This window comes from Camelus dromedarius, chromosome 11 (assembly GCF_036321535.1).
Source record: "Camelus dromedarius isolate mCamDro1 chromosome 11, mCamDro1.pat, whole genome shotgun sequence".
Taxonomy (NCBI): domain Eukaryota; kingdom Metazoa; phylum Chordata; class Mammalia; order Artiodactyla; family Camelidae; genus Camelus; species Camelus dromedarius.
This window is the reverse complement of record NC_087446.1, coordinates 6,985,880-6,997,274: the sequence shown is the minus strand read 5'-3', so window position 1 is coordinate 6,997,274 and position 11,395 is coordinate 6,985,880. Positions and strand designations below refer to the sequence as shown.

The 11,395-nt window shown below is 50.8% G+C and overlaps 1 protein-coding gene across 1 annotated transcript; it reads left to right on the top strand.

Moving 5' to 3' along the window:
* Positions 1 to 5,627: 5,627 nt before the first annotated feature.
* On the top strand, positions 5,628 to 8,821 carry MCHR1 (melanin concentrating hormone receptor 1). Its single transcript, XM_010983540.3, has 2 exons — positions 5,628 to 6,093; positions 7,335 to 8,821. Exons 1-2 carry the CDS (start codon positions 5,823 to 5,825, stop codon positions 8,312 to 8,314), a joined length of 1,251 nt encoding a protein of 416 aa, XP_010981842.3. The 5' UTR covers positions 5,628 to 5,822; the 3' UTR covers positions 8,315 to 8,821.
* Positions 8,822 to 11,395: the final 2,574 nt, after the last annotated feature.

Here is an 11,395-nt window from a genome sequence, read left to right as displayed (position 1 = left end):
TTGAGCCCAAGGGACTGGCCTATTCTACTCCCCTTTCAGGCTTTGGCTGCAGGCAATGGGGGGTGGTGACCGCCCTGGCAGCCAAGGGCAATTCTCCACACAAGGGGACAGCTGGCATAGCTGTGAGCCCTTGGAGCCCTCAGGCCCAGCAGCTGGAGGATGGGTGCCCCAGCCTGGCTATGACCTGGGGAGCTGGGGAGGGGTGGGCAGCAGCATCTGCTCTGATAAGTGTTGTGCTGGATGTTTGGTGCAGGGCAGGTTAGGGGGCAGGAGGGAGCCAGCGGGTGGGGGGCTTCCTGGAGGAGAAGAACAGCTTCGGAAGTGACAAACAAAGGAAGGTCTGAAGGGTCAATGTTACAAAAGTTGTAGGAGTGTGTGGCACTTTCTGGAAATGCTAAGCTATTTAAGTATGACACTGGGCATAGGGTAGAAATAGGAGGTGATGGGACAGAGGCCTGACAGGTGGGCAGAGGGCAGATCAGGAGCAGTCCTGTGTGTCATCATAAAAAATTGGGGATTACAGTTCTTTTTAAAAAGAACTGGACTCTCATTCCACCCCCCACCTCTAACCTTTCTGCAAACATTTATCCACCATCACAGGGTGAGGCAGTCCTGTTCAGTTGGGTGAAATCAGGGCCCAGTTGCTGCAGAACTGAAGCAGGCAAGAGGCCACCAGCAGGCAGATGGCCAAAGAGGGACAGACGGCCAAAGAGGGGCTATCTCCGAGGGCTGAAAACTCAGGGGTTGGGACCAATTTGAAAGTGAAGTTGTTTCCTCCACACAGGCATTTTGGACATAGAAAGAAAGTGTCATCAAAAGGGAGCCCCGAGAAGAGGAATGAGTGCAGAATTTGGAGTCAGAAAAGCAGGAGCCCTAGGGTTGGGGCCCAGCACCACCATGCCAGCTGGTCGGCTCTGGGGAAGTCACCCAACTCTTCAAACCGCCGTTTCCACATCTGCATGGGGGATCAGATCTGTCCCACGTGGTCAGCTCAGATAAGGCACGTGTGTAAAAAAGGCTGTATAAATGTTAGTTTCTGTCATTTTGCCTCAAAAAAAAAAAAAAAAAAAAAAAAAGCCCACAGCCAGGAGAATCCCGAGGCAGGCTCATTTTACTCCAGTGACCATTTGGCACTGAGCAGGTTGGGGACTTACTGGATGACACAGCAAGTCAGCAGCAGAGCCAAGGTGTAAACTCATCCAAGTACTGACTGCAGCATCGTCAGCAGAATCAGCTGAAACCCAACTTCACACTGCAGTTCAGATATCCAAGGTGTTCCCAGGAAGTCCCTTTCAGCAAAGAGTGTTCAAGGTGGTTCCCAGCAGGCAGCCCCAGTATCCTCCAAATGGTTGGCAAGATGTAGCTGAGTGAGGTTCCCAGGAGGCAGGGTGAAAAGGGAGACAGTTTGCCCTGAGGACAGAAGAAGAGACCACACATTTCTCAACGCTCCTTGGGGCCACAGTCCTCCTACCCCTGCCAACCTTTCAAAACAGACTCATTGAGGTAAAAGTCACATACAACAAAACACATCCTTTTGAAGTGTACAATTCAATGGTTTTTAGTATGTTCACAGAGTGGTGCAACCATCACCACAATAAATTTTAGAATATTTTCATCACTCCAGAGAAGGATTCCCAATCATTAACAGCCATTCCCTTCCGCGACCCCCACCCTCCTCCTAACCCTAGACAATCACTAATCTACTTTACATCTCAATAGATATTGAGCATTTCGTATCGATAGAATCATAAGGTAGATGGTCTTTGTGAGTGGTGGGAGCTGCTGGTGGGAAAAGCAGCAGTTGAAGTGGGCTTCATCATTTCAGTGGGGATGTGTGGACCCTGGGGCAGGAGAACCCAAGTAGCAGCACTTCATTTCCAGGGGGAAGTGAGCATGGTTGTTATAATAAGCGGGGCCGGTGGAGTTACTAGGATATCTGTCCTGCAGAGAATGCTGTGGCTAATTGATCACAGAGTCCCTAAAACCAAAATATATGAGCAGCCCACCCCCTAAGTTCCTCCTTGACTTGCACATCTGAAAAAACTTCAAGTCTGGTGAACAGAGCTCTGACTTTAGTCACTTGGCTCTCCTGGTCGGAGTGGGAGTTAAGGTGGATCAAGTAATAAACGGAGTTTGACTAGAATGACTTCACAATTGTCCCTGTGGCTCTCCGGGGCTATTTGTCTCCCTGCTCCCGATTGTATAGCTGGAAGGGATATCCCCAGCCATTGGCGGAATTACTGTATCAGCTCTGGGACTGGCAGAGTAAGGGATCTAATGAGGAGGGAAGTCAAATGGAAACCCCTCCTTATTGAAGTGATAAGCCAAAAGCAATATTGCACCCCCTGGGGACTGAAGAGATTACTAGTGTCATCAAGGCCTTTGAGGTGCAGAGTGCTGATTTTGTCACATTCCCACTTCCCTCTCAGCCGGGCCAGTGCAGCAGGCGGGTGAGGGTGAGGGAAAGCCAGTGGATGACCATAAACTTAATGATGGGGTGACTCCAATTGCATCTGCTATTTCAGATGTGGTATCATTGCTGGGGAAACAAATACAGCCCCTGACACCTGGTGCACAGTTGCTGATCCAGCAGATGCCTTTTCCTCCATTCCAAGAAGCAGAAGGGACCAGAAAGCCTGCTTTTATTTGTCAGGGTCATCTACTGTATCTTTACCATCTTGCATGGGGACTTCATCATCTCTCTCTCTCTCTCTCTCTTTTTTTTTTTTTTCACTTTCATTTTTTATTGAAGTGTAGTTGATTTACAATATTAGTTTCAGGTGAACAGCCAAGTGATTCAGTTATACATATACATACATATATACTTTTTCTTTTCAGATTATTTTCCATTATATGTTATTATAAGAAATTGAATATAGATCCCTGTGCTCTACAGTAGCTCCTTGTTTTCTTTTAATCTATTTTAATATAGTAATGTGTATCTGTTAATCCCCAAACGCTTAATTTATCCCTCCTCCACCCTTTCCCCTTTGGTAACCATAGTTTGTTTTTTATGTCAATGAGTCTGCTTTTGGTTTGTAAATAGAACTTGTATCATTTTTTTAAGATTCCACATATAAGTGATATCATATGATATTTGTCTCTGTCTGACTTACTTCACTTAATATGAGAATCTCTAGGTCTATCCATGTTGCTGCAAATGGCATGATTTCATTCTTTTTTATGGCAGAGTAGTATTCCATTGCATATAAACACACCACATTGTTATCCATTCATCTGTCAGTGTAGTAGTCGGCTGTAAGGCTCATTTTCCCAACCTGTAAACTTTGAAATGCCCAGGGCCGAGCCCTCACAGCTCCTCCTGTCACCATCACTTTCTCCATGAGTTCATCCTGTGTCATCAGTTGAACTTCACAGCTGCAGGTGTGACCTCTTCCCAGAACTTCTGACTCACATCCAACTACTACCCAACATTTTCACTCAGATGTTAATAGGCATCTCATATGTAACAAATCCAAACAGAACTCTTCATTTCTCCTCCAAATCTTCTCCTCCCACAGTCTTCCCTAACTCAGGAAATGACAACTCCATTCTGCCAGTTGTTTGGGCCAAAAACCTAGGCATCATCCTTGCTTCTTTCTCTCGCACATTTCTCATCCAGTCTTCAGCAAGTCCTCCTGACTCTATGTAATGTACAGGAAACCATCATTCCTCTCCACCCCCACCTCCCTGATCTAAGGTACTGGATTATATTTCAACTGGATTATTGCAATAGTATTATGTATTGGATGCTTCTGGTCACCCAGCTCACATTTCCCTCGGCCACCTCTGACTTCGACTCCAGTGCAGCAGACAGTTGTGTGTGAGGTCAGCTGATCTTGTGCAGGTGGTGTCTTCCCTTGAGCACGCACCTTGTGTCCATTTGCTTTTTGCCCAAGATGTCAATGCCATCAGAGCCCTCTGGGCTCCATCACAAGATTCACCTTGTGCCGAACAGCCTCTTGCCTCGAGTGTGAGCTGCACACCTTCTTGCTTTCGGCCCCATGGAAGCTTGATGCTAAAGAGGAGGCTCCTCTCCGTGTGCACCCGGAGTGCAGAGATAACGCCCCAGGGGCCACACTCAACCAGTGGGGGTCGAGGCAACTGGGTAAACATTCCTGCCTCCCATCCTGCATGCACATGACTCTGGGAAGCAGTCTGTGCACTTTCCAAGCATCCTGGGAAACTCAAGCTCCTGTTGCTCACAGCAGCGACGTTGATAATGCACCCTTCTCTTGTCTTTTTCTCCTTTTCTGTCTCATTGTCCCCACTCCCTCATGTCTGCTCCCTGGGTCATCTCTCAGAAAAGCCATGTGCACGTAAGTCCTTGTCTCAGGCTCTGCCTTCAAGAGAACCCAAACTAAAATATCCTTTCAATTTGTTTCCCTTGCTACCCAGCAGCAGACTGATTCTTTTAAAACATGTTTCATCATGTCCCTCCTCAGCTGAAAACACTCCAGTGACTCCCATTTTCCCTAAAGGAAAAGCCAAAGTCCTTATGACATGGCTAAGGCTGGACAGAATCTGCCCATCTCTTGATTTCTTCTGTGATGTCATCTCCTGCTAATCTCCCCTTTGCTCTACTATAGCCACGACTATAGTTCTCCAAAGACACCAGCACACTCCTGCCTCAGGGCCTTTGCACTGGCTATTTCTGCTGTCTGGAACACTCTCCCTCCAGATATTTCCAAGTATGTGTCTTTACTTTCTTCAGACCTTTTCCCAAGAGGCCTTCCTATGTACAGTAGCAACCTCCCCCTACTTCTGGTATTCCTTGGTCCCCTCACCCTCCTTTAAGTTTTTCATAGTACTGATCATCAATATCATAATTTGTCTTTTGGGGGGGGGTATATTTTCTGTCTCTCCTTACCCCCAACTTCAAAATAATTTCATGAGGACAGGGATTCAGGGACTTTATTGGTTTTTTTCACTGCAGAACCTAGAACAGTGCTTGGCAAGTAGTAAGTACTCAATAAATATTTGTTGTATGAAGCAAATAAGTAAGACTGAAGAAGCGTGTACAGATCAGACTGTGTTTACTCTGACCTCCCCAATCTGGCAGGGGGTGAGGTGGCAGCTCTTGGCTGAGAGGGGCGCTGGAGGTTGGCAGCAGAAAGCCCCTCCTGAGAATTCCCTCAATACTTTGCGCTCAAAGCCTGTTCCTGATTATTTCTTTGGGAGTCTTTGCTTTGAAGTTTGTCTCAAGTTGTTCCAGGTTTTAGGATTTCAGAGCATTTAGAAAACTAAAATCTCTGTAAGCCTGGCCCATGCTGATGCTGTGCAGAAGGGAGTTTGTCCCCTTCTGGTCTCCAAGACCCTGGCCATCACCAACTTGGGTGACCTGAGTCTCCTCTGAGTGCCAACAACGCGTCAGCTTCTGAAGGACGCTGGTAGTCTAGGCAGGGACATGGGTGGAATCCGTCAGGGCACTGGGAAGGGGCCCAGGTGCCTGGGGGCGGGCATGCTGGGTCCAGTGTGGCATTCCCTAGCTTTGGGAACAGTCAGCGCCCCCAACCAGGCCTGGCCACGTGGCGCAGGCACTGGTACCTGGGGTGAGGGGCTCGCCAGGCTCCTTTCCTCCAGAGGGAGGCAGCCCATTTGCCTTTGCAGAGACTCGCATCCTCACATGAAGCAAGCAGCACTCCCCGTGGCACAGGAGACACAGCCCCAGGTGCCAGAGGGAAGGAAGCCTCATGCCTGATGGGGTTGCCTGAGCCCGGCTCCGGCCCGCTGCGCTCTGCAGGCAGTTAGAAGTCGGAGCTGCGGCGCGGGACTGAAGAGGTTAACGAGGATCTGCCTCCTAATGTTGATGTGTCTAGGTGATGTCAGTGGGAGCCGGGGAAGGAGGGAGGGGAGAGCGGTGGGGCTCCGAGGCGTGGAGGCTGCAGGGGCCGAGGAAGACCCCCTTGCGGACTGCGGGGCTCGGGCTCGGGCTGCGGGACAGCGCGGCGGGCGGAGGCTGCCGCAGCCTGCGGGGGCGGGCGGGCGCGCAGGCGACGCGCACCGGCACGATGGACCTGGAAGCCTCGCTGCTGCCCGCCGGCCCCAACGCCAGCAACACCTCGGATGGCCCGGATAACCTCACCTCGGCCGGTGAGACGGGTTGGAGGGGAATCCTTCCTCCACTGCGCTGGGGGTGGGAAGTGGGAAGGCGTCACCTCTGAGCCAAACTGCTTGGGAAACTTTATTACAGTTCTTGGAGACAAGATCTGCAGTCTGCTTTGCCCAGGGGGGAAGGGGAGAAGGGGCAGGGGCAAAGAAGAGGGCAAAGGCACCTTGGGAAGTGCAGGGCATGGTGGCCAGCCTCGAGGGAGACAGGGGCAGACTGCTGAGGAGTTCCACAGATGTGTTGCAGAAAAAAATTCCAAGCTAGAAAAGCAAGCCAAAGAAGCTGTAGGATGGTATGTGGGGTTCAGCCCGAGGCTTACTCACTCACTGATCCTCTTGGCTTTTTACTTGGACTGCGGGTTATGGGGTCTGAAACACCCTTACTGCCTCCTGGGAAAGGCCATGGGAAGGGACAACTCAGAGCCGTGAGGGGATTAACTTTGCTGGCGAATGAAGCGTCCTGACATTTCCATAGCTGAGATGCCCTGGGATTCTAGCTTTGAAGGAGAAGAGAAGGAAGGAAAAAGAGGAAAGGCTTGTATGGAAAAAATTCTCAGGCAGCTGGGCTGCAACACACAGTTTCAGTCTCTGGCCACTCAGGAAGCCCAGGCTCAGAAGACAGGGATCATGGAAATCCCTGAGAGGGAACTGGCGGGGGGCGGGGGAGAGCTGTGGCCCTGAGGGGCGAACGCCTCCACGAGACAGTCACCTCCAGAGATGCCCAAGAATCAGTGCGTGGCTTCCCACCAGCGATTCCTAAAATGAAATGCTCAGGGCTGCAAACAGGAAAGGAGAAACCACACGCACAGGCATGCACCCACATGCACACTTTCGTGTCATGCTGGCTATTTTGATGATGTTTCCTGGTAAAGCCCAGAGGCCCACAGAACAATTCTCTGCAGACAGCTGTGGTTCTCAACTCTGTACTTCTGAGAAAACGCAGGAGACAGAGGACTGGTCCTTCAAGGAACAGGTAGTGTGGGAGACGCTGGTGGGACTGACCAGGGAACCAGTGCAGGAGGGCACGGGGGCAGGATTAGCAGCCGTGTGGGGAGGGAGGATGGTAGGGGGGACTCCAGATGAGTGGTGGGACCTGAGCTGAAATGGCAGGGAGGATGAGGAGGTAAGCAGGCACGTGGCTGGAAGCTGAGCACGCCAGCAGGATGTCAGCCCCCAGAGAGCAGAGTCCTTGTCAAATGGTCAACACTTGCTCCTTCTGTCCCCAGGGCCGCCTCCACGCACAGGGAGCATCTCCTACATCAACATCATCATGCCTTCTGTGTTCGGTACCATCTGCCTCCTGGGCATCATTGGGAACTCCACGGTCATCTTTGCAGTGGTGAAGAAATCCAAGCTGCACTGGTTCAGCAACGTCCCGGACATATTCATCATCAACCTCTCGGTGGTGGACCTCCTCTTTCTCCTGGGCATGCCCTTCATGATCCACCAGCTCATGGGCAATGGTGTCTGGCACTTTGGAGAGACCATGTGCACCCTCATCACGGCCATGGATGCCAACAGTCAGTTCACCAGCACCTACATCCTGACTGCCATGGCCATTGACCGCTACCTGGCCACGGTCCACCCCATCTCCTCCACCAAGTTCCGGAAGCCCTCTGTGGCCACCCTGGTGATCTGCCTCCTGTGGGCCCTCTCCTTCATCAGCATCACCCCCGTGTGGCTCTACGCCAGGCTCATCCCCTTCCCAGGGGGCACAGTGGGCTGCGGCATCCGCCTGCCCAACCCAGACACTGACCTGTACTGGTTCACCCTGTACCAGTTTTTCCTGGCCTTTGCCCTGCCCTTTGTGGTCATCACGGCTGCATACGTGAGGATCCTGCAGCGCATGACATCCTCGGTCGCTCCCGCCTCTCAACGCAGCATCCGGCTGCGGACAAAGAGGGTGACCCGCACGGCCATCGCTATCTGCCTGGTCTTCTTTGTGTGCTGGGCACCCTACTACGTGCTCCAGCTGACCCAGCTGTCCATCAGCCGCCCGACGCTCACCTTTGTCTACCTGTATAATGCAGCCATCAGCTTGGGCTACGCCAACAGCTGCCTCAACCCCTTTGTGTACATCGTGCTCTGTGAGACGTTCCGAAAACGCTTGGTTCTGTCGGTGAAGCCTGCGGCCCAGGGGCAGGTCCGAGCCGTCAGCAACGCCCACACGGCTGATGAGGAGAGGACAGAAAGCAAGGGTGCCTGACATGCCCCCTGCCACACTGGGCACCTCCGTGTCAGGATGCTACGACAGACCATGGGGAGAGATGCTGAGAGAAACCCAAGACCCCTCGGGGAGGACGCAGGAGGCTGGGGTGGTTGCAACTATAGGACCCACAGATTGCCAGGGAGGCCCAGAGCCAGATTTGGGGCTTCAAGGATCAGAAATCTCTTTGAGAGAGCAGGAGGAGACCTTTGGGTTGAACAGAACTGAGCAAGAAGATTGCTTTAAATGTTTAGTTGAGCCCTACTTCTGCTAACTTCCAAATGTCTTTTTCCCAAAAGGAGAGGTGGAAGGATTCTGGCCGGATTTATTTAAGAACAGGCAGGGCTGGGGTGTGAGTAGCGGGGCCATACGGCACAGGGTCCTGGGGAGATGAAGGTGGTGGGGCCTCTGCAGTCTTTCCCATCTCTCATTGGTATGACGGAGGGCTGCTTTTCTCCCAAGCTGGAGAATGATGAAAAATAAAGCATGCCGTGTCTCTGTGTTCCAGCATCCTGTGTCCGTTTCCCTTTCCCTTTATCTCTAGGGGAGGCATGTTTATTTTGCGGGGGTGAGGCTCTGAGTCCACAGGGGTGAAGGCCCGATTTGCTAGGAGATCCACTTATTGGGAATGACAAGGCTACCTGGGGTGGGTGGGGGTGGAGGCCTTGAAATTAAGAAAAGTGTGGGGGGGGGTTGGCCAGGGGGCTTTTGCAGTAATGGGGACATTGTCTTCATGGGGTACATTTATCAATCAACAGATCCAGAGTGAGCAGCCACCAGTGTCCCACATGTGCAGGGGTCATTCTGATGGCTGGTGTGTTTGGCATCATCTTTTTGCTCTAGCCCTTTCTCTGCGAAATAAAAACGAATAAAGGAAAATCTCCACCCACGTCTCTCTGGATGCTCCTGTTTAATTGCTTGGGCTTGGGAGTAGGGATCAGGGTAGCGGTGGGCGGCCGAAAAGGAAGAGGGGTCATTTGGCTGTGGAATCCAGACGTTGGTTCAGGCTGCATTTTAGAAGAAGAAGCAGGGGATCTGCTTGTCTAAACCCACAGGGAGGATTCAGTGACACAAAGGGAATTACTGTGAATTCATTAGATTGAAATTCTGCTGCTGGGTTTATTCTCAGGACTCAGCTTCCTGTCTTCTGCTCAAAAGCACTTGGCTGTCACCAGGGCCGACCCCCCAGGCCCCTGTTCACATGTTCCCATCCTCACTTCCCCCGCTGAGTCACCGGTCACCTGGCTGGCTTCGTGGGGCAGCCAGAGCCTGCCTCTTGCTGCTGCTAAGATCCGGCGTGAGCCACGTTGAGCAAGAAGATTACAGACGGGGCCTCTGGGCGGCGGCCAAGGCTGCTGCTTCTCAGCTTCTTCATGCGAGGGGCCAGGAGCCAGGAGTCCTGCAAGAAGCGCTCAGCAGATGTTGATGAGATAGTGGGAGCAAACTGCGAGCTCCTGACTTGTCCTGATGCATCCTTAAAGCAGGTGCATCAGCACAGCCTCTTCTTGCTGGTTATTTTTCACTGCAGAGTTGCCGCAGGTAGCCTGTGTAGTGACCTTCTGGGCAGCTTTTGGGGTCTTGGGGAGCTCTTTTTAATCATCATCATTAGCTGTAGTATTTCCTGAGTGCATTCCACTCCACCCAGTGCACAGGGAGGTGGAAGAGGGTGGTGCAGGGGACGGAGCTGATGGATAGTTTTCCTTACTTGCTAACAGTGGGATCTCTAGGTGTTACGGGTAAGCTCCAGATCCATTTTAGATGCACATCCAACAAAAGAAAAAGATTCTTAGGGAAGCCTTGAGGCAACTCCTACCCACTGATTCCAGAAAAGGAGGTTTTTCTGCATCTGGTTTGCTTATGAAATGTTTCCCCAGGGTCTCTCTCCCTCACACCCGTCCCTGTCCTGGGAGAAATCTGGGAGAGGAAATAGATGAGATGGCCTCTCCCAGGAAACACAAGCGACCAAGTCTACAGGTGGGTGAGTGGGCGGGCGAACAACCTGCTGAAGTCCCCAGTGACTCTCAACCCTGTATTGAAAACTGAAATTGAAGCAGAGTGGGCTGGGACAGGAAAGTGAGTGGGTGAGAGTGCAGAGGGGAGAGGATGGGGAGAAGCGGCGAAGTTGGCAGCTGGAGACAGAAAACAGGGCAGGGAGATTATCACCGGGGTCAAGGGAACTGTTACTGGCACATCACTCCCTCATCCTGACCCAGTAGTAACCTGAACACACTGGAGGAGCCACTGGATAAGGAGAAACACATGACTTGGTGGTGGGAATGGTGGACAGTTCACAGGGCTGGTGGGGGCTCTGAGGAATTTTCCTTTGCTCCTCACTGAACCTGGGGCTGTGGGTAGTGGGAACTCCAGGGAACTGTGGGGACCACCATGAGATACAGAGAGGACCCAAGAAGGGGGTGAAGGGGGCCTGCAGCTGACACTCCTTTTTTCTATACCGTGTCCAACAAATATTCTTTCCCATTGGGCCCCATCAAAGCATTCCCCAGACCCAGATCTACTCCCCAGAAAATACTTCCTCTCCAGCTGTGAGGATTCTGTCTCTAAAAGCCCTGTGATAGAAGGATTGCACAGCCAAGGGACTTATTCCTAACTCACAGGTTAGCCAAACCAAAGTTACAAGTGAATGCGTGGAACCTTTCTACATACTGATATTCACTAAAGAAATAATGCCTAGATTGCCAAGTGAAGGGACTAGCAGTGGTATTTTTGTTTGTTTGCTTCCTGCATCATCAGTTATATATTTTTTTTATTGTGGTAAAATATATATTACATAATAAGTGAACTAGACACTTAAAAATAGTCAAGATGGTCAATTTTATGTGTATTTTACCACAATAAAAGGTTATATACAAATTTAATGATAAAAAATGTATTTGAGATATATTTGAAATATATATGTGCTAAAGATTTATGCATATATAAATTTTATATATATAAATTTCACTATTTTAACGTGTATAATTCAGTGGCACTAAGTAATTCACATTTTTGTGCAACCATCACCTATCTCTGGAATTTTTGCGACTTCCCAAACTGAAACTCTATACCCATTAATCACTAACT